We start from the raw sequence: 22,233 nt of genomic DNA, 5'->3' as shown, positions 1-22,233 counted from the left end.
GGTGCTGACAGTCCTGTAATGTTTTTAGATGAAAGTTGCTGTGGCACGTTGCTGATATTGCTGTGCCCCTGCAATAAATATCATTCATGTTGTGCAGTCACTTGAAGTGTGTAAAACATCAGATGAGTTAAATAACTAACTTCTTCATGTCATATTTTAGATTACATTGTTATGGAACACACACAGTACCACATTATCGTGTGCAAAAGGCTAGTCACCTATGGGGCGCATTTTGAGTGTAGCATTTGAACATCATGTTTCCACCTTTAACAAAACTATTGCTAGTTATTTTGAAATTTAATAACCGAGTACAAAATTGTTATGTGCATGCCACATTAATTTTAATGTTAGTATTTCAGAGAAAAGCATGCTTTTTCAGGAAATCGGTTAGAGCTTTGATCATTAACTACTATAATATCTTCAGTTATGATCAAGTTAGGTACATTGCAAATATATCTAGGGTGAAAAGTGTAAGAAGATTTTTGATTCAAAAACAAAACTCTGAAAAAGACAATCACATGTAATTATGTTATTTTTAAAGAACAGAAAAAGAAATGCAGAGAAGAGATATAAATATGGAACAACGAAGTACCTGCACATTTCACGCCCTGAGCAATCAGACCCCACATAAAATTGGCACAGTACTCACACCAGTGAGGCCCTCGGAATGTGTGAACCTGCAATGCATCAGTGCAATATTAGGGAAAGAAGATCATGCAACAAAATTAGAGCTTTGATGAACAGTTTATCACCAAGAATTATTCAAGTGAATAGTTTGATTAAAATACAGAACTATTTAACAAAGCTGAAGAGGAAAAAAAAATCTTCAAATAATGGTTATACAAGAGTTAAAGCAGCCAACACTGAAAATGTAGAGTTTGGAAGTGGTTATGTAAGATCCAGCTGCTCGCAACACAATTTTTTTTCTTACAATGTTCAGTAATTTTTTTTAAACTACTAACATAAAGAGGAGGTAAATGCAAAACGCATGGCCACTGAGTGCATTTTTGTTAGTAATAATACGATACATCTAATATAATTTATATAATATATTAAAGGGAGAGCAGTGTCTGTAGGTGGCTACATGAGTGGAAGCGAGTTACCATGGCAACTATCAGTGATGCTACTGCAGTGGTATTAGCATTTTTAGATACTCTAGAACAGAATGGAATAATTTAATTAAACCGTTTTCAAGAAATATCAAAATAAAAGCATTACTATTCAAACAAATTAGCCAGTTATTTTTAAAATCAGACATGCAGTTGATAAGGCACCTGGAATATATTACGTAATACAAATCAATCTGAACTTCATATGTATGACAGAAGTATTCCCCCCAAACTGTTTGAATATGGAGTATGCAAGTGAAGCAGAGATAGGACGTGAATTTTACCAGACTAGGAATCTGCAACTTTCTTTTGCACAAATACATAAGCAAAATTTTCTTTTGTGGTACTGTAAATGAGATTATTAGGAATAAACTGTTTTTCAGATTGCTATTGTACACTAAGGAACATTAATGTTAATGGTAACATTAACACATGAATATTAAAGTAGCTAGGTATCAAGAATAATGTTGCGTCAAATTCCTATCAAATAAAGCAGCATTTATTCTGATCCGTGGAAAAAGCGCCATGACAACCAAATGTACTTGGTTGGGGAGCACAATTAACACAGGTGCAAATGAAACCAAGCAAATTAACTGAATCAGCTGATAAAGTTTAAGTTAAACGATTAGAAAAACAAATTATGCAGAGGCTTTAAAGTGGAAACAAACTGTTAATGCTTAAGCATTTTTGCGCATAAAATTGGAAAACCTGAGTACATAATACGAGTTTACTGAATACTGGAAACAAAAGCAGTTCCTTCCTCCAACAAAATCACAAGACTTGAAAAGCAGTTTTTGGAAAGCACACCAAGGAATTCCTGTAAATGTTTTCCAACTGATTGCATGGTCATAAATAATCAGAAATAGACTTAAACAATCAATGAGGCACAAAATGTTGTACTACCCCTTCACTATGAATATAGCTTGGCAGTAACCATAAGCCGATATACATAGAGAAAAACAGAATTGTAATGCAATTATTTCATGAATCTATTCACATCTATTCTATCAGCAAAGGAATAAAATGCTACAAAAACATGTATGTCTACTGGGACCATTTTCTAATTATAAGATGGTAGGAAGGTTGTAAAAAGAAAATATTGGAAATGGGATATTTTACTAGTGTGAGTAATTTCATGCACTCCAGCTAGCTCTGCACCTTTCAACACGATCACCTCATTAGCAAAGGAAGGTTTCACTAGAAATAATGATGTAGGCCAGCTGCTAGTACCAGTCGAGACAACCCAAACTCAGACTCGAGACATGTTATCTGCAACAAATATCAAGATCATCTAGTGTTCGTCTAGGTGAGAGGAATTTAGCTGCTTTTTTAAGTGAGGATCGAATACTATATAAAATTAATTTCCCAAAGCTAATGCATACTTCCAAAGAACTGACAGAATGCAGGTTTTATTGTCGCTAAAATTGTGCTGTTCTTTATATTTGAATGGGAGAAAGCTGCTTAGTTTATGCCCTTGATTGTTTAGCTTCATGGATGCTATAATTTACCCTTTAAAGGAAATCTATGTTTGGGGTTTGAACAAATTGCCGCGGACAGTATAATGCAACGTGCAGTAACCTCTTCTGAATAATGATGCAAATTTAACAGCTACATGACAATATAAACAAAGTTTGAGTAAAACAGTTCAGTTAAATAATTGTTCAACTGTAACATTGAAAAAAAATTCCAACTCAAATTCATGATAATAACCAGTTTAGTTTCATAAACAATTCTACAATACAATGGCTATATAACTATAATTATTAAAATATCTAAGTAAATTAACATCTAAAATATATATATTTAAAAACTTACACATCTGTTCATTGCTAACTATGTTAATTTTAATTCCTTACCTTAAAATTATGTACTTTCTCATATTTTGGAATCCGTTCATTTTCCTTCAGCGTGGCTCTTCGAACAAGTGAAGTCAACTGTGAATAAGCGAACAGTTTTAGTGGTTGCCACAGAGTTGATGATGCTTTTTGGGGTCCTATTCTCATTCCTAGAGCTGCTACCAAAATATCCTGCTGATGGTTCTCTTTCTTAGCCTCGCGAATTAGGAATTTATAAGGTTTTCTACCAGACAAGGATTTCTTGGATGGCATCTTGCTCGTACTTTGCAATTTTTATGACCAATCTGATATAACAACTTGCTAAATTAAAAATCTGCAAACTGGTTTTCTTTATCCAACCAGGCCAAAGGCTAATAAATTTCAGACAATTCAAACTAGCAATGGAGAGACCTAGACTATGTTCTGTTGAATGGGGACTCTGTATGTGATATGCTACATTTAAAAAAAAAAGGCAACTTAACGTAGTCAAGCTTTCATTATCCTGGTTTACAACAGATCTCGTCATACATTTTCTTTTAAAACGCAAGATAAATTGAAAACTAAATTAGCATATGATTTGAAGTAGTCTCCTTGCAACAGATAAAAATATCCAAGTCAGTCCATCCACTGAGCAACTCATTTGCAAACAGTACTTAAAAGCTCAGTGGGTCAGCTTTAGCACCCATTTAAGGTCATTTTCCGTTGCATTTTGTTCAGATGGTCTCCTGAATTAAAGATGTTCCAAGTCGTGCCTTCAACCAGTTTGTGGATACCGAGCTCCTGATAACCTTAATCTCATGGGGTGGGGGTGGGGGAGGGGGTGGGGGCTGGGTTTCAGCAGGCACAGTGGATTAGTCAGGTCATATTAAGAAATCAGCCAGCCAATAGCAAATCCCTGGCACTGATCCATTGTTCCTAAGGACTGAGTGCTTTCATCATGTTAGATTAAAAAACAACCATCAGTAGGAAAATAATGAGCAATGAATGAGTCATGCATCATTAAAAACCTATGCCATGTAACTATATTTTAAATGCATCTTGTGACTAATTTTGTATATTTTTCCTTACTCCTAAAAAGTATTAAAATATTTTGTAACATTGTTTACCTAAATGTTGAACACCTTTTTCTTTACAAATAAAATATCAGCTTTAATATTCTAAATCATTGCTTCTTGGAAACAAACAAAATAGAACCATAATTTAGTCTCTTTGCTCATATTCATGAATATATTCAAATTAGAAGTGTATTACACATTTCAAACTGGAATATACTCAGGGGGCTTTTCTCCAGAAACAGGATTAGTTATTGGAGAAGTGTCTCATTTTGATAACCACATCAAATAAGATTAAGATTTTCCATTTCTCTTTATCTTTAGAAAGCAGTTGGTGTGTGACACTTCGTCTATCATAAACTTAATTTTTTTTGTAATATAAATTTTTGGTGAGGTATTAAAACATTTATTAATACAATTGTGGATATGGTAAATCAATAGCATAAAATTTTGTTAAAATATAAAATAAACTTTTGAATTGCAGGTTGAATGCTGACTTGAAAGGCTTCTTTGTTGTCTCGGTAGTTTGCATCGATACTTGTTTTAGACATTTAAATAATTTTAGCTCTATACTCAAAAGGAAATGCCTTTTCCCATTCTGACTATGGCCTAGAAATTATATCACGCTCAAAACAAACGCGCAGGGGGCAGGACAGGGGCTGCGTGCGTCTCTTCATGTGGGCAGTGGGACTAGGCAAAATCCGTGCTGGGTCCTCACTAACATGTGCGAGGCGTGCAGCCAGTACTACCTACACTGCTTATTGGTTGTGTGCCAGTTTGGTGGGTGGGGAAAAGGAGGGGGGCCTTGAAATCAGGCATCCCTGACATTACTTAAAAGCAGGCATCCCTGACATTACTTAAAAGCAGCCGGCACCTCTTAAAGGGGAGGTGCCCTATGGCTGCGGACAGCAGGAATCCTTGAAAGGTGTAGAATGGCTGAAAGCCGTCCAGAGAGGGTAGCCAAGTTCTCCGATGTAACGTTGGAGGCTCTGGTCCAGGCGGTGGGCAAGAGGAGGGAGATCCTTTTCCCTTCGGGGGGGCAGAATGCCCTCCAGGCAACACCTCCACTGTCAGTGGGAAGAGGTCTCTGCGAAGGTCACTTCTGGGAGCTTAACTCCCAGGACATGACTGCAATGCAGAGCCGTCACGGTAAGAATCCCAATTCTCACCTCAATTACTCTCACCTCACACCTGCAGCCCCACTACTCACAACACTCCCCTCCACTGCCTTCTTTCACTCTCCTACAATCACTGCACTGCAGTTCACTCCATTTCCTTAGCCTCCTACTCACCCATTCATCACCTCCAACACTCACCACTACTGAACTCTCACTTTCCCACCCCTCACATCTTGCACACAATATTCACACTATTTGACCATAACGGGCACATTCTCCAAACAGTTCACGTGGCTGTCACTAGACCATACCCTTCTTTCTTTCTGACCTTCTTGCAGGGGAAGGTCGTACACAGCATGAGGCAGCAGGGGGAACTGGAGGAGGCTGAGCCTGCCTGCACACCCTCTCCCCACTGGAAGATGACGTGCTAGACATCAGGAGCAGGGGACGAGTCATGGCCATGGTGAGTAGCATTGCTGGAGTCGTCGTCATGCAGGATCTCTTTACACCTCACCCTCTTTCCCTTCTCACTTCTATCTCACCCTACACACTATGACAAACTGCAGCTACTTTAATCAACCACTGGTCTCCAACTGCTCTACCTTCCAACTGAAAACGAACTAATGCCTCTTTCATTTCAGATGTTGAGACCCCTGTGCCACTTCATGAAATAGAGGGCAGCCTTCTTGAAGATGCAGCATCACTTTATCTGAATAGCTCAGAGATTAGCACCACGTGTATTTTAGACATTAGGTTAGAGGAGGGGTCGGCATGTGGTAAATCACCAGGCACAAGTGGGCAAGAGTTAGGGCAGGGTCGAAGAGAGCTGATGGGCAAACAGCAGAAAATGCTAGGTACACTGGGCATCCTACCAGCAAGCTTGTGCATAATGGCTGAGAGCATGGAGGAGTCCAGCTCCAACTTGTGACAGGGCTTCGTGCAGAACATGGGTACAATTCTGTCCAACATGGAGTGAGTGGTCAGCTCCATGAACAGGACAGTGGTGCCCACAATGATGGAGTGTCTGGTGACAACTCTGACAGCTTCCATGTCAGCCCACACTGCTGCCAAATTGGTTCTGAGGTAGAGTGTTGATAGCAGCTTCACGAGAGTCACTTCACTCCTGCACTCTGTTCTTATGCAGAGCTGGAGATGCTGCCCCAGGAGAGTGGCCTTGGCTCCATGGGAGAAGCACCTGTTGACCTCTCTCAGGATGACAGCATGCCTTTGCCCCCACCACCCACTCAACCAGTGCCCTAGTCAGTCCCACACAGCCACCTGGGCCAGGCTGCCCAGGCCCATGCCGCGATGCTGCAATCTTTAGCTACGCCCTCAAGGTGCAGAGCTGCTCGAGGTTGTTCACCTCAGCCATCAAAGTGTCCTCAATGGAAGCTCCGTAGCCTCCCAAGCTGTAGCTAATGGGAATATACTTTGTAGGAGCACTAGGATAGGTAAACGAGCACACTAGACAGGCACTAAGGGCTTGCACAAGGATGATTCTAAATTCAATAAGTGAACTGCTATACAATTATCAATTGAGTTTTTTGTTCTGGCTTTGGTATTGGTGTTAATATTTATAGTTAAGCGAGGGCAAGTACATGAGGCTGGGCTACACGAATGCAATCAGATGATGGTTGTGAGAACTGCAGTTATAAGGATGGCGAGATTGTTGGTGTATTGGGGAGGGGGGGGATTCTTCAGGTGAATTGGTCTTGTATAAGTTGTTCTCGAAGAGCTCTGGCAGCTAAGGGCACTGTTGTTCGATATTGCTCCCGCTTCCCTTTTTGCTGTCCAGGTGATGGTAAGGGCTGGTCTCAAAATACAGCAAAGTTATGCAGCATGCAGCACACGGTCACAAATCTGGAAACGCGGTCAGGGGTGACTGCAGGGCTCCCCCGGAAATGTCCAGGCAGCAGAAGCATTGTTTGTGCATGCCGATGGTCTGCTCAATGATATTTCTGGTGGTACATGCCTCTCATCGTAGGCCAGTTCTGAGTCTGTGCCCAGGTTCTTGACAGGAGTCGTGAGTCATGTCTGGAGGTGACATTCCTTGTTGCCAAGTAGCCAGTCTGTGACCAGAGGGCCTGGTTGGAATAAAGGTGGCACAGAGGATTAGTGCAGGATGAATGAATCATGACTGCTGCCAGGAAACTGTTCACAGACCTCCATGATGCACCGCCTGTGGTTGCAAACAAGCTGCACATTCAGGGAGTGGTATCCCTTTCTATTGAGAAAAATGCCTGGCTGATGGGAAGCATGCAAGCAATGTGAGTGCAGTCTATGACACCTTGGACATTGGGGAAGCCTTCTATGCGGATGAAGCCTTGCGTTCTTCCGTCCTGTTTCATTCTGTCCAAAATGTGATGTAGGTGTTCCTCCTGGCATAGAGGTATCAGCCACCTCCCTATACAGCGGTGCACAGCAAACTGGGAGATATCCATATGCCATAAAAGTTAATAACAGTGACCTTGACAGCCACGGGCAGTGCTGTCCATACCCTGGTTTGGGGCTCCAGTTGTGCAACAAAATGATAGGCTCCTTGGTGAAGCGCAGGTGCTGGACATACTGCTCCTTGTTGAAGTTGAGGTATGAGAAGTGCGCCCTGAAGACCTGCTGTGGGTATGGTGTCCTGCGTAGTGCCCTCCTCTTCCCTCTTTTCCCAGATGCTCCTGCTCTCTCCAGTCTTCTTCGTTGCTTCTTCATCTCTTCCAGCCCCAAATGCAGACCTACCAGACCACCCACGAATAGAACTAACTGTTTGCAAAGCAGACAAAAACAGTCAAGCACCAGCACAAAGTTGTTCCCACATGTGGAATGGAAAAAAGCCAAAAAAAGTCCCAGAAGTTAAGTAACAGCCTAAGAGGACAAACCAGCTTTTAACCTGTATGGGCTGGATGATCCCTTTAAATAATGCTCCTGCAGGGTCTTTGTTGACTGCTAGACCACGATTTGCCGGGCGAGTTTATCACGTAGCAAATCAGACGCTGGGGCAGACTAATTTCCTAAAAGGGTCCTAAAACAAGCATAGGACACTTATTTTATCATGAGGCTTTTTAATTCCTATGATACACACCCTGGATGCTTACGAAGCAGCCCAATCCAATATGATGGGTGGCGCATTTCCGGTGTGCACCCTAGGCGCATGTGCGTCGGCCACCATATTGAACACTCATGCGCCCATTTTATGCCTTTAAAATGGCACAGCATGATAAAATTTTATAGGTCTTTGACTCCTAGCTTGGATACAGTTCTATGGGCACTAGTCTTCTCACATACCTTGCCTAGGTGTCAATTTTTCAGGTATGACACAGTAAGCATTAGCAGGCTATTTGATCGCATCCAAGTCTCATCCTGTGATCATCTGATCTCCATACTTATGTATTTCCAGCACAGTTTGCTAGATAGTAATCAGGAATGGGAATCCTTGTTAATTCCACCTGGTACAATTCAGGGGCACTGAGGTCAAATGTCACACTTCTACTGCTGCCCCATCAGAGATTAGAAAGTTCATCAAAGACCAGAGATCAAATGTGGGACCTTCCTAATCCCCATGGCTCAGCTCTTCATTGCTTTAGTCAGTTCAATCATGAGGGAAGCCCTAAAGCCATTTACTTTAATAAAGATCTCATTTTCTATTTGCGGGTAAACAGTTAACTTTAAAACCAAACTTCCTACTTTACAACCAAAGACATCCAGATATATAACTACATAATTTTATTCAGAATACTGTGAATACTATCAAGAACTATACATTTTTCTTACTGTAGTTTATAATCTTTGGAATGAAAAGTCAACAGACTTTTGCTGGTCTTGAGAAGAATTGTATAATTGAACCTTATGCCTGATACAGCCGCAAACTCAGTCAACATATTACAGATTTTATTCTTAGGAATCTTGAATTCTCGTATCATTCAATTCTTGCTGTTAATAACCAAGTTATACTATATGGAGGATGGTTAATTTTTGTGTAATTCACTATTCATAACTCAATGTTCTGGAGAGGCCCTGCATCATATTTGCATCATTGCTAATGACAGAAGATTTAACAAAAACAATTCAATACAATATATTAAAAAATAACTGGAAGGGTGGTGGAGGATTATGAGACAGAAATTCAATCTCAGGGTTCAGACAACTCAAATTGTGAGAGCAGTACAACATGGTCTATTCCACTCCCAGCTATCAAATTATTTAACTGGTCCAAACTATAAATATGGAACAAAACATGTCAAATTAGCACACAACAATCATACTAAACTAAACACAACACAGCTAATGGAAACAATTAACTTCAAAATACAATTTTAAGAAATCTAGTTGGATTCTACCAGAATCAATCAACTTATGTGCTAGCAAAAATATGCTAGCAACTTTGCTGACTGTACATCTTACATCAAAATAGTTACTTCTTAGTGATACCAATTAATTTCGTTAACCTCAATTACAAAATACAATTTAGGAGCAAATTTAAATGAAAATGGATATATAAGAATGTCTATTTCTTATATAATTAAAAATAAAACAGATCAGCCTAGTAACTCTGTAGGGTCCATTTTAAGTCCCAGACGGGAAGGCAGCCTAGCAAGCGGGGATGCCAGACGATTACAGGCCAGTGAGCCTAACATCAGTGGTAGGGAAATTATTGGAAAAAATTCTGAGGGACAGAATTAGTCTCCACTTGGAGAGGCAGGGATTAATCAGGGATAGTCAGCATAGCTTTGTCAGGGAGAGATCATGTCTGACCAATTTGATTGAATTTTTCGAGGGGGGTGACTAGATGTGTGGATGAGGGTAGTGCAGTTGATGTAGTCTACATGGACTTCAGTTAGGCTTTTGACAAAGTCCCACATGGGAGACTGGTCAAGGTGGTAAGAGCCCATGGGATCCAGGGCAATTTGGCACATTGGATCCAAAATTGGCTTAGTGGCAGGAGGCAGAGGGTGATGGTCAAAGGTTGTTTTTGTGACTGGAAGCCTGTGTCCAGTGGTGTACCGCAGGAATTGGTGCTGGGTCCTTTGCTGTTTGTAGTGTACATTGATGATTTAGATATGAATGTAGGAGGTATGATCAGTAAGTTCGCAGATGACACGAAAATTGGTGGAATGGTAAATAGCGAGGAGGGAAGCCTCAGGCTACAGGACGATATAGACGGAATGGTTAGATGCGCAGAACAGTGGAAAATGGAATTTAACCCTGAAAAGTGTGAGGTGATGCAGTTTGGGAGGACTAACAAGGCAAGGGAATACACAATGAATGGTAGGATCCTAGGAAGGACAGGATCAGAGGGATCTTGGTGTGCATGTACATAGATCCCTGAAGGCAGCAGAACAGGTAGATAAGGTTGTTAAAAAGGCATATGGGATATTTGCCTTCATTAGCCGAGGCATAGAATATAAGAGCAGGGAGGTTATGATGGAGTTGTACAAAACGCTAGTTAGGCCACAGCTGGAATACCGTGTGCAGTTCTGGTCACCACACTATAGGAGGGATGTGATTGCATTGGAGAGGGTGCAGAGGAGATTCACCAGGATGATACCTGGGCTGGAGCTCTTCAGCTATGAAGAGAGACTGGACAGGCTGGGGTTGTTTTCCTTAGAGCAGAGAAGGCTGAGGGGGGACCTGATTGAGGTGTACAAAATTATGAGGGGCACAGATAGGGTAGATAGAAAGGAACTTTTCCCCTTAGTAGAGGGGTCAATAACCAGGGGGCATAGTTTCAAGGTAAGGGGCAGGAGGTTTAGAGGGGATTTGAGGAAGAACTTTTTCACCCAGAGGGTGGTTGGAATCTGGAACTCACTGCCTGAAAGGGTGGTAGAGTCAGGAACCCGCACAACATTCAAGAAGCATTTAGATGAGCACTTGAAACGCCATAACATACAAGGCTACGGACCAAGTGCTGGAAAATGGGATTAGAATAGACAGGGCTTGATGGCCGGCGCGGACATGATGGGCCGAAGGGCCTCTTTCTGTGCTGTATAACTCTATTGGCCAGGCCTCATTTATATGTTGCTGGCGGATGTCCCAACCAAAATAGCTTGGCAGTTGGCAGGAAGCGGCTGCCTGGCCGTTAATATCGATCAGCAGGAGGTCACCACCGGGGTCCAGAGGAAACCGTCCCTGGCACTGATAACTCTTCAGGAGGGGGTTTAAGAGGCGATCACAGTCGAGAAATGGGGAGGGAAGCCTGGAGTAGTGGAGACCCAAGGTTTCCTTGTGGGGCCTGGAAGAATATTGCTGCTTCTCCTGACCCACAAGGAAAAATTTAGTTAAAAAAAACTCACCTTACTTTGCCTGTTCTGCCTGGACCCAGTTCCCGACCGGTTTGGTCTGGCACAGAAGCCACGACTGCTCCTCTGCTCAGGCCCAGACTATGTCATCGGATATTTAAAGGACCCTGCCGACTTTGGATGTGTGTCCTTGCCATCTGCATTTTAAAATTGCAGTTGGGGAGTTTGGGCAGGTCCATTTCAACTGACCCCTGTCCGGTTTCTGCTGAGCAGGGGGAATTAAAATGCCCCTTGTTATTTTTTTGGATAGTTTTTGTTAACAGAAAGTGCCATCAGAATATATGGCTGCGGTTTCGCCATGAGAGAGGTTGTTGGCGGGTTCTGGTCCTGCTCCCGGCTCCAGCCGTTCTGTGAAAAGGATTTCCCCCTGATGGGGCTTGTTAAGCCCGCCCTGCGAGGTTCCCGGCCAATTAAAAAGAAGCGGGTCTGATGACTTCATTTGATGACGCGTCATCAGCCGGTTTCCTTAAAAGGGACCATGGCCACATTAATTTTGACAGTAGTTCTGCAGCATTGAGGTGCTGCAAACACTGATAAGCACTGCACAAAGGTGGACGGTTGCACCCAGGCTCCCGCATTATGGAGAGAGTCACAGCATGGAGGGAGGTTCCCTTCCCTTCCAAGGGCAGAAGAGACCTCCTCAGGACACCAACACAGCCTGGTTGTACATTGCACAGGAGGGCACCAGCAGGGATGTCGTCAGGAGGACCAGGCTGCACTGGCGCAAACCTTTCATTGATCTTAGGAGATCACAAAACGTTACTGCAAATCCACACCCAACCTCATCCTGCTGTGCCACTCATCACATCACCATCACTCTCCTTCCCCTATAGTACTCCTGCACATCCTTACTCACACCAACTTACCTTGCACTTGCACCCATCCCTCTCTATCTACATTATCACTTCCCCATCTCAGAAGCCACCCTTCACACTCATCCTAGTGCAATCATACAAACTAACAACACAAAAGGGTAGGACAGACGTAGACATGGGCGGGAGGACGTGGGCTCGGGCGTGAGAGGGGATGTGAGCGTGGTTTCTTTTTCTCTCTCCTACTCTCCCTCTCTCTCTCCCCCCCCTTCTACTCTCCCTCTCTCTCTCCCCCCCCTTCTACTCTCCCTCTCTCTCTCCCCCTTCTACTCTCCCTCTCTCTCCCTCTCTCTCTCCCCCCCTTCTACTCTCCCTCTCCCCCCCTTCTACTCTCCCTCTCCCCCCCCTTCTACTCTCCCTCCCCCTGTCTCCCCCCCTTCTACTCTCCCTCTCTCGCCCCCCTTCTACTCTCCTTCCCCCTGTCTCCCCCCCTTCTACTCTCCCTCTCTCGCCCCCCTTCTACTCTCCCTCTCTCTCCCCCCTTCTACTCTCCCTCTCTCTCCCCCCTTCTACTCTCCCTCTCTCTCCCCCCTTCTACTCTCCCTCTCTCTCCCCCCTTCTACTCTCCCTCTCTCTCCCCCCTTCTACTCTCCCTCTCTCCCCCCTTCTACTCTCCCTCTCTCTCCCCCCTTCTACTCTCCCTCTCTCTCCCCCCCCTTCTACTCTCCCTCTCTCTCCCCCCCCTTCTACTCTCCCTCTCTCTCCCCCCCCTTCTACTCTCCCTCTCTCTCCCCCCCCTTCTACTCTCCCTCTCTCTCCCCCCCCTTCTACTCTCCCTCTCTCTCCCCCCCCTTCTACTCTCCCTCTCTCTCCCCCCCCTTCTACTCTCCCTCTCTCTCCCCCCTTCTACTCTCCCTCTCTCTCTCCCCCCCTTCTACTCTCTCCCCCCTTCTACTCTCTCCCCCCCTTCTACTCTCTCCCCCCCTTCTACTCTCTCCCCCCCTTCTACTCTCTCCCCCCCTTCTACTCTCCCTCTCTCTCCCCCCTTCTGCTCTCCCTCTCTCTCCCCCCTTCTACTCTCCCTCTCTCCCCCCTTCTACTCTCCCTCTCTCCCCCCTTCTACTCTCCCTCTCTCCCCCCTTCTACTCTCCCTCTCTCCCCTTCTACTCTCCCTCTCTCCCCCCTTCTACTCTCCCTCTCTCCCCCCGCCTTCTACTCTCTCCCCCCTTCTACTCTCCCTCTCTCGCCCCACCTTCTACTCTCCCTCTCTCCCCACCCCTTCTACTCTCCCTCTCTCTCCCCACCTTCTACTCTCCCTCTCTCTCCCCCACCCTTCTACTCTCCCTCTCTCTCCCCCCCTTCTACTCTCCCTCTCTCTCCCCCCCTTCTACTCTCCCTCTCTCTCCCCCCCTTCTACTCTCCCTCTCTCTCCCCCCCTTCTACTCTCCCTCTCTCTACCCCCCCTTCTACTCTCCCTCTCTCTCCCCCCCTTCTACTCTCCCTCTCTCTCCCCCCCTTCTACTCTCCCTCTCTCCCCCCCTTCTACTCTCCCTCTCCCCCCCTTCTACTCTCCCTCTCTCAATTCAATTCAATTCAATTCAAATCGCTTTATTGGCATGACAAGTTACATCTTATGTTGCCAAAGCATCGGAAAACATTCATGTTTGTTCACAAAAATACAGATCTATCCATACAGTGTATAAACAGATATATCCCTGAGTGTATAAATATACTTTCATATAATTTATATATACTCTTATCTTATATTTAGTGGTTGTCCCTCTGTTTATGGCAAGCTGTAACATAGTGTGCGGCTAGTGTTACGCAATTTCTCTCTTCCCCTAGTAGGTATGGGAGTTTTTGGTCGTCATTCAAATTTCTGAATTCCGGGCATATTTTTGTAAATTTTGGGTAGAAATTCTCCCTTATGCCCTGATATTTTCTACAAGCTGTGAGGAAATGCATCTCTGTCTCCACCATTCCCTGACTGCAGTGAGAGCATATCCTGTCCTCTCTTGGTAGCCGGGTCTGCCTGTGTCTACCTTTTTCGATCGCCAGGCTATGTTCACTAAGTCTGTACATTGTCAAGATTTTTCTCAGTTTGCTGTCCTTTCCCATGGTCAGGTAATCAGCTATGTTGTATTGTCTGTTTAGGGCCAAGTAGCAATTGAGTTTGCTTTGGGTTTTTGTTGTTTCTGCCCAATATGTCAGATATTTTTCCTTTTGCTTAGCGACGATTGTGTTGGGTCGAATTCTTTGTGTTACGCTGTCACTGTCCTGGGGCTGGTTATTGTTAGTAGTGTTAGTAGTTACTTCACTGAGTCCCTGGACTAGTTGACTGAGGGTATTCTTCTTTATGGTCCTCTCTTGGCATTTCAGGGCGTCGTAGTGATAGCATTGGGGGTTGCTCATTTCTAGGTGTTTCCAAAATTTGGTGGCTCTTTTTTGGATAGTGATTATTAATGGATATTGGCCTAGTTCTGCCCTGCATGCATTGTTTACTGTTTTCCTTCGAGTCCGGAGGATACTTTTACAGAATTCTGCATGTGGGATCTCAATTGGGTGTTTGTCCCATTTTGCAAATTCTTGTTCTGTTAGCGGTCCCCACACCTCACTGCCATAGAGTGCAATTGGTTCAATTACTGATTTGAAAATTTTGAGCCAAATGCTAATTGGGATTTGGATTTGGATTGATTTTTTAATGGCACAGAAAGCCCTTCTTGCTTTCTCTTTCAGTTCATTCACAGCCAGTTTGAAGTTTCCCTCTCCCTCTCTCCCCCCTTCTACTCTCCCTCTCTCACCCCCCTTCTACTCTCCCTCTCTCTCTCCCCACCTTCTGCTCTCTCTCTCTCTCCCCCCTTCTGCTCTCTCTCTCTCTCCCCCCTTCTGCTCTCCCTCTCTCTCTCCCTCTCTCTCCCCCCTTCTGCTCTCCCTCTCTCTCCCCCCTTCTGCTCTCCCTCTCTCCCCCCTTCTGCTCTCCCTCTCCCCCCTTCTGCTCTCCCTCTCCCCCCTTCTGCTCTCCCTCTCCCCCCTTCTGCTCTCCCTCTCCCCCCTTCTGCTCTCCCTCTCCCCCCTTCTGCTCTCCCTCTCCCCCCTTCTGCTCTCCCTCTTCCCCCCTTCTGCTCTCCCTCTTCCCCCCTTCTGCTCTCCCTCTCCCCCTTCTGCTCTCCCTCTTCCCCCTTCTGCTCTCCCTCTTCCCCCTTCTGCTCTCCCTCTTCCCCCCTTCTGCTCTCCCTCTTCCCCCCTTCTGCTCTCCCTCTCCCCCCTTCTGCTCTCCCTCTCCCCCCTTCTGCTCTCCCTCTTCCCCCCTTCTGCTCTCCCTCTCCCCCCTTCTGCTCTCCCTCTCCCCCCTTCTGCTCTCCCTCTCCCCCCTTCTGCTCTCCCTCTCCCCCCTTCTGCTCTCCCTCTCCCCCCTTCTGCTCTCCCTCTCCCCCCTTCTGCTCTCCCTCTCCCCCCTTCTGCTCTCCCTCTCCCCCCTTCTGCTCTCCCTCTCCCCCCTTCTGCTCTCCCTCTCCCCCCTTCTGCTCTCCCTCTCCCCGCTTCTGCTCTCCCTCTCCCCCCTTCTGCTCTCCCTCTCCCTCTCCCCCCTTCTACTCTCCCTCTCCCCCCTTCTACTCTCCCTCTCCCCCCTTCTACTCTCCCTCTCCCTCTCCCTCTCCCCCCTTCTACTCTCCCTCTCCCCCCTTCTACTCTCCCTCTCCCCCCTTCTACTCTCCCTCGCCCCCCTTCTACTCTCCCTCGCCCCCCTTCTACTCTCCCTCGCCCCCCTTCTACTCTCCCTCGCCCCCCTTCTACTCTCCCTCGCCCCCCTTCTACTCTCCCTCGCCCCCCTTCTACTCTCCCTCGCCCCCCCTTCTACTCTCCCTCGCCCCCCTCCCTTTCTACTCTCCCTCTCTCTCTCCCACCCTCTACTCTCCCCCCTTTCTACTCTCCCTCCCTCTCTCTCCCCTTCTACTCTCCCTCTCTCCCCCCTCTACTCTCCCTCCCTCTCTCTCTCCCCCCTTCTACTCAATTCAATTCCAATCGCTTTATTGGCATGATAAGGTACATCTTATGTTGCCAAAGCATCGAAAAACATTTATGGTTGAACACAAACGCAGATCTATTCATACAGTGTATAAACAGATATATCCCTGAGTGTATAAATATACATTTGTATAGTTTGTATATACTCTTTTCTTAGGTTTACTGGTTGTCCCTCTGTTTATGGCAAGCTGTAACATAGTGTGCCGCTAAAGTTACACAGTTTCTCTGTTCCCCTAGTAGGTATGGGAGTTTTTGGTCGTCATTCAAATTTCTGAATTCAGGGCATATTTGTGAGAATTTTTGGTAGAAATTCTCCCTGATGCCCTGATATTTTCCACAAGCTGTGAGGAAATGCATCTCTGTCTCCACCACTCCCTGACTGCAGTGAGAGCATATCCTGTCCTCTCTTGGCAGCCGGGTCTGTCTGTGTCTGCCTTTTTCGATCGCCAGGCTATGTTCACTAAGTCTGTACCTTGTCAAGGTTTTTCTCAGTTTGCTATCCTTTACCATGGTCAGGTATTCAGCCATTGTCTTAAACCACTGTTATACCAGTCTGTATGTGTATGTGTATTCCACTAGGTACAGGTCTGGACATGCCTCGGCTGACTCCTCCCACTATTCCAGGTATATAAGTGACTACCTCCCAGTCCCTTAGTATTCTGGACGGGTCGACCACTCGAGACAAGACCTTCATTCTTTAGTTAATAAAAGCCTGGTTGTTACTCGCTTAACCTCAGTCTTTTGAGTAATTGATGGCGCATCAATTTTATTAACTAAATTTTTTATAATGGAGCAGATCCTCACACCAGCATGCCTGGACCTGGACAGTCGGGAAGCGGACGCTTCCACCAAGTTTGCTCACTGGCTCACGTGCTTCGAGACATTCCTGACTGCCTCCACTGCGGTCGTAACGGATGCGGACAAACTGTCTGTCCTGATCTCCAAGGTGAACCACCGAGTGTACTCAGTCATCCGGGACGCGACCTCGTACACAGCCGCCCTCCAGCTCCTCAAGACCCAGTACACGCGCCCTGTGAACGAAGTATACGCCAGGCACCTTCTGGGGAGTCGCAAGCAACAACCTGGGGAATCGACTGAGGAATACCTCCAAGCACTGTCCGTGCTTGGCCGGGCCTGTGGGTGTAAGGCGGTAACGCCCGCTAAGTACACGGAGGAACTGATCCGGGATGCCTTCGTAGCGGGCCACAGGTCCAACTACACCCGACAGCGACTGCTGGAGCACAGTGACCTCACCCTCGACAAAGCCTCCGAAATCGCACTAACGCTGGACGCAGCCTACCGGGGCATGGAAGTCTACTCCTCTGCACCGTGGACGCCGCGGGGAACGACAACCTGGGACACGGTAGGACAGCCCCATAGCACCGTGCCACCCCAGCCACAGCCCAACAACGGCCCAACTACCGCAGCAGTGTCCCAAAGCCAGACAGCAGTATCCCAAGGCCAGAAATGCTACTTCTGTGGTCAGGCCAAACACCCCAGAGCGCGCTGCCCGGTGAAGAATGCGACCTGCTCGGGCTGCGGGAAAAAGGGACACTACGCCAGCGTCTGCAAGGTCAAAGCCACCCCGAACGCCAGCAGCGCCGCGTGTGGGCCGTGCGAGCCTCCATCTTGGGCCCCCAACAGCGCCGCGTGTGGGCCGTGCGGGCCGCCATCTTGGGCCTCCCCAGCCATGTGCGAACCACCGCAGCAGCAGCCATCTTGGACGACTCCAGCCACATGGGAATCATGGACGCCGCCATCTTGGACACCAGCCGGGACGCAGCAGACCGCCAACCGCCCCCCCCCCCATCTGATACCCGCAGCGACACACCGACCCCTACGCTGGCCTCTGTTACGCTGGACCAAACGAGACCGCACCAACTAGCTCGGTCCAAAATGGACGTTAAGGTAAACGGCCATGCAATAAACTGCCTTTTTGACTCCGGGAGCAAAGAGAGCTTCATCCACCCCGTGCGGCGTTGCTCTCTCCCAGTCCTGCCTGCGCACCAGCGGATTTCTATGGCCTCCGAGTCCCAGTCAGCGGACATTGGCGGCTACTGCGTGGTGACACTAGTAGTAGACGGGACTGTGTTCAATAATTTTAAACTCCTGGTCCTGCCCGACCTCTGCGCTGCCGTCCTACTGGGGTTGGATTTCCAGTGCCACCTCAAAAGCGTTACGCTGGCGTACGGTGGCCCCCTCCCCCCACTCGCAGCCAGCAGCCTCCAAATTGCCCGCCGCGCACCAGATGCAACCTCTCCAGACTCAGAGTCCCACCCCCCCCACTGTTTGCTAACCTCACCCCCGACTGTAAGCCCATCGCCACAAAGAGCAGGCGATACAGTGCCGAGGACAGGGTTTTCATCAAAACCGAAGTGGAGCGGCTCCTGAAGGAGGGGATTATTGAGGGCAGCTCCAGCCCCTGGCGAGCCCAGGTTGTGGTAGTTAAGACCGGCGAGAAACAACGCCTGGTCATCGACTACAGCCAAACAATAAACCGCTACACCCTGCTGGACGCCTACCCACTCCCCCGCATAGCTGACATGGTCAACCAGATCGCGCAGTACCGCGTCTTTTCGACCATTGACCTGAAATCAGCGTACCACCAGCTCCCCATCCGCCCTGAAGACCGCCAGTATACTGCTTTTGAGGCAAACGGCCGCCTCTATCACTTCCTTAGGGTTCCCTTCGGCGTTACCAACGGGGTCTCCGTCTTCCAAAGGGAGATGGACCGGATGGTCGATCAAAACGCGCTGCAGGCCACTTTCCCTTACCTAGACAATGTGACCATCTGCGGCCATGACTTGCAGGACCATGACGCAAACCTCGAGAAATTCCTCCGCACCGCCCAACTCCTGAACCTGACATATAACAAGGAGAAGTGCATATTCCGCACAGACCGCCTCGCCATCCTTGGCTGTGTTGTGGAACACGGGGTCATCGGTCCCGACCCGGACCGGATGCGTCCCCTTATGGAACTCCCACTGCCCCACTGCCTAAAAGCTCTGAAGAGGTGCCTAGGGTTTTTTTCCTACTACGCTCAGTGGGTCCCCTACTATGCCGACAAAGCCCGTCCGCTGATCAAAACCACCTCTTTTCCCCTGATGGCAGAGGCCCGCTTGGCCTTCCACCGTATCAAGGAGGACATTGCCAAAGCCACCATGCACGCAGTGGACGAATCCATCCCCTTCCAGGTGGAAAGCGATGCGTCCGACTTCGCTCTGGCCGCCACCCTTAATCAGGTGGGGAGACCCGTGGCATTCTTCTCACGAACCCTCCAGGGCCCGGAGACCAGACACTCCGCGGTTGAGAAGGAGGCCCAGGCTATTGTGGAGGCTGTGCGTCATTGGAGGCACTACCTGGCCGGAAAACGATTTACCCTGCTCACTGACCAGCGTTCAGTTGCTTTTATGTTCAACAACAAGCAGAGGGGCAAAATCAAAAATGACAAGATCTTGAGGTGGAGAATCGAACTTTCCACCTACAATTACGAGATCTTGTACCGGCCTGGGAAGCTCAATGAACCCCCAGATGCCCTATCGTGTGGCACCTGCGCCAGCGCGATCGATAGGCTGAGGGCCCTCCACAATGACCTCTGCCACCCGGGGGTCACCAGGTTCTTCCACTTCATCAAGGCCCGCAACCTGCCTTACTCCATCGAGGAGGTCAGGACCATGACCAAGAACTGCCAAGTCTGCGCTGAGTGCAAACCGCACTTTTATAGACCAGACAGAGCCCACCTGATAAAAGCCACTCGCCCTTTCGAACGCCTGAGCGTCGATTTTAAAGGGTCTCTCCCCTCCTCCGACCGCAATGTGTACTTCCTCAACATCATTGACGAGTACTCCCGTTTCCCGTTCGCTATCCCCTGCCCGGACATGACCAGTGCCACGGTCATTAAATCTCTGAACAGCCTCTTCACCCTGTTCGGTTTCCCCAGCTATATCCATAGCGACCGGGGCTCGTCGTTTATGAGCGACGAACTCCGCCAGTACCTGCTCGCTAGGGGTATAGCCACAAGCAGGACCACCAGTTACAACCCCCGGGGGAACGGACAGGTGGAAAGAGAGAATGCAACAGTTTGGATGGCCGCCCTACTAGCCTTAAAGTCTAGGGGCCTTCCGACCTCCCGCTGGCAGGAGGTGCTCCCCGATGCGCTCCACTCGATTCGGTCACTGCTCTGCACTGCCACCAATGCCACCCCTCACGAGAAAATGTTTGTCTTCCCAAGGAAGTCCACATCGGGGACATCGTTACCGCCATGGCTGACGTCCCCAGGGCCGGTACTACTGAGAAGACACGTGAGGGCCAATAAAACGGACCCCCTGGTCGAGAGGGTCGACCTCCTCCACGCCAACCCCCAGTACGCTTACATTGCGTACCCGGACGGGCGGGAGGACACAGTCTCCATACGAGACCTCGCACCCTCGGGGACCGCTGTAACCCACTACCCATTACCACCGCCCCCCCCACGACCCGATATCCAACCCCAGCAGCTGGCTCGCCTTGGACCGTCACCCACGAGGACTACACTCCAGGGCCCCAGCCTACACGGGACGCGACGCCGGAAGCTCCACCACCCCTGCCGTCGCCACGTCGATCACAGCGGCAGACAAGGCCTCCGGAGAGACTCCAATACACGAACTTTTAAATACACTTCACCCCACCGGATTCATTTTTAAACAAGGGGTGAATGTGGTAAACCACTGTTATACCTGTCTGTATGTGTATTCCACTAGGTACAGGTCTGGACATGCCTCGGCTGACTCCTCCCACTATTCCAGGTAGAAAAGTGACTACCTCCCAGTCCCTTAGTATTCTGGACGGGTCGACCACTCGAGACAAGACCTTCATTCTTTAGTTAATAAAAGCCTGGTTGTTACTCGCTTAAACTCAGTCTTTTGAGTAATTGATGGCGCATCAGCCATGTTGTATTGTCTGTTTAGGGTTTTTGTTGTTTCTGCCCAATATGACAGCTATTTTTCCTTTTGCTTAGTGACAATTGTGTTGGGTCGAATTCTCTGTGCTACGATGTCACTGTCCTGGGGCTGGTTATTGTTAGTAGTGTTAGTGGTTGCTTCACTGACTCTCTCTCTCTCTCTCTCTCTCTCCCCCCTGCTACTCTCCCTCTCTCTCCCCCCCTTTCTACTCTCCCTCTCTCTTCCCCCCCTTTCTACTCTCCCTCTCTCCCCCTCTCTATACCCCCTTCTACTCTCCCTCTCTCCCCTTCTTACTCTCCCTCTCTCTCCCCCCTTCTACTCTCCCTCTCTCTCTCCCCCCCTTTCTACTCTCCCTCTCTCTCCCCCCCTTCTACTCTCCCTCTCTCTCCCCCCCTTCTACTCTCTCTCTCTCCCCCCCTTCTACTCTCCCTCTCTCCCCCCCCTTCTACTCTCCCTCTCTCTCGCCCCTTCTACTCTCCCTCTCTCTCGCCCCTTCTACTCTCCCTCTCTCTTCCCCCTTCTACTCTCCCTCTCTCTCTCCCATTCTACTCTCCCTCTCTCTCTCTCCCCCTTCTACTCTCCCTCTCTCTTCCCCCTTCTACTCTCCCTCTCTCCCTTCCTCCCCCCTTCTACTCTCCCTCTCGCCGCCCTCTCTCTCCCCCCTTCTAATCTCCCTCTCTCTCCCCTTCTACTCTCCGTCTCTCTCTCTCTCTCTCCTTCTACTCTCCCTCTCTCCCCCCCTTCTACTCTCCCTCTCTCCCCCCCCTTCTACTCTCCCTCTCCCCTTCTACTCTCCCTCTCTCTTCCCCCTTCTACTCTCCCTCTCTCCCCCCCTTCTACTCTCCCTCTCTCTCTCTCCTTCTACTCTCCCTCTCTCCCCTTCTACTCTCCCTCTCTCCCCTTCTACTCCCCCTCTCTCTCCCCCCCTTCTACTCTCCCTCTCTCTCCCCACTTCTACTCTCCCTCTCTCTCTCCCCCCTTCTACTCTCCCTCTCTCTCTCCCCCTTCTACTCTCTCTCTCTCCCCCCTTCTACTCTCCCTCTCTCCCCCCCTT

At 48.1% G+C, this 22,233-nt stretch overlaps 1 protein-coding gene across 5 annotated transcripts in view; it reads right to left on the bottom strand.

Moving 5' to 3' along the window:
* chn1 (chimerin 1) overlaps positions 1-22,233 on the bottom strand; it is a 204,519-nt gene that overhangs the window by 32,255 nt on the left and 150,031 nt on the right. For all 5 annotated transcript variants that reach the window (XM_085986143.1, XM_085986142.1, XM_085986140.1 and 2 more), the window contains 2 exons: positions 2,966-3,043; positions 593-677 (listed from right to left, as the gene is read on the bottom strand). In XM_085986143.1, coding sequence (XP_085842269.1) covers positions 593-677; positions 2,966-3,043 — 163 coding nt within the window. The remainder of the gene's footprint in view (positions 1-592; positions 678-2,965; positions 3,044-22,233) is intronic.

Source organism: Somniosus microcephalus, chromosome 4 (assembly GCF_052327205.1).
Source record: "Somniosus microcephalus isolate GS21.2 chromosome 4, FLI_Smic_1.0, whole genome shotgun sequence".
Taxonomy (NCBI): Eukaryota; Metazoa; Chordata; class Chondrichthyes; order Squaliformes; family Somniosidae; genus Somniosus; species Somniosus microcephalus.
Note: the sequence above shows the minus strand (reverse complement) of the source record. Positions and strands in the feature narration are given on the sequence as shown.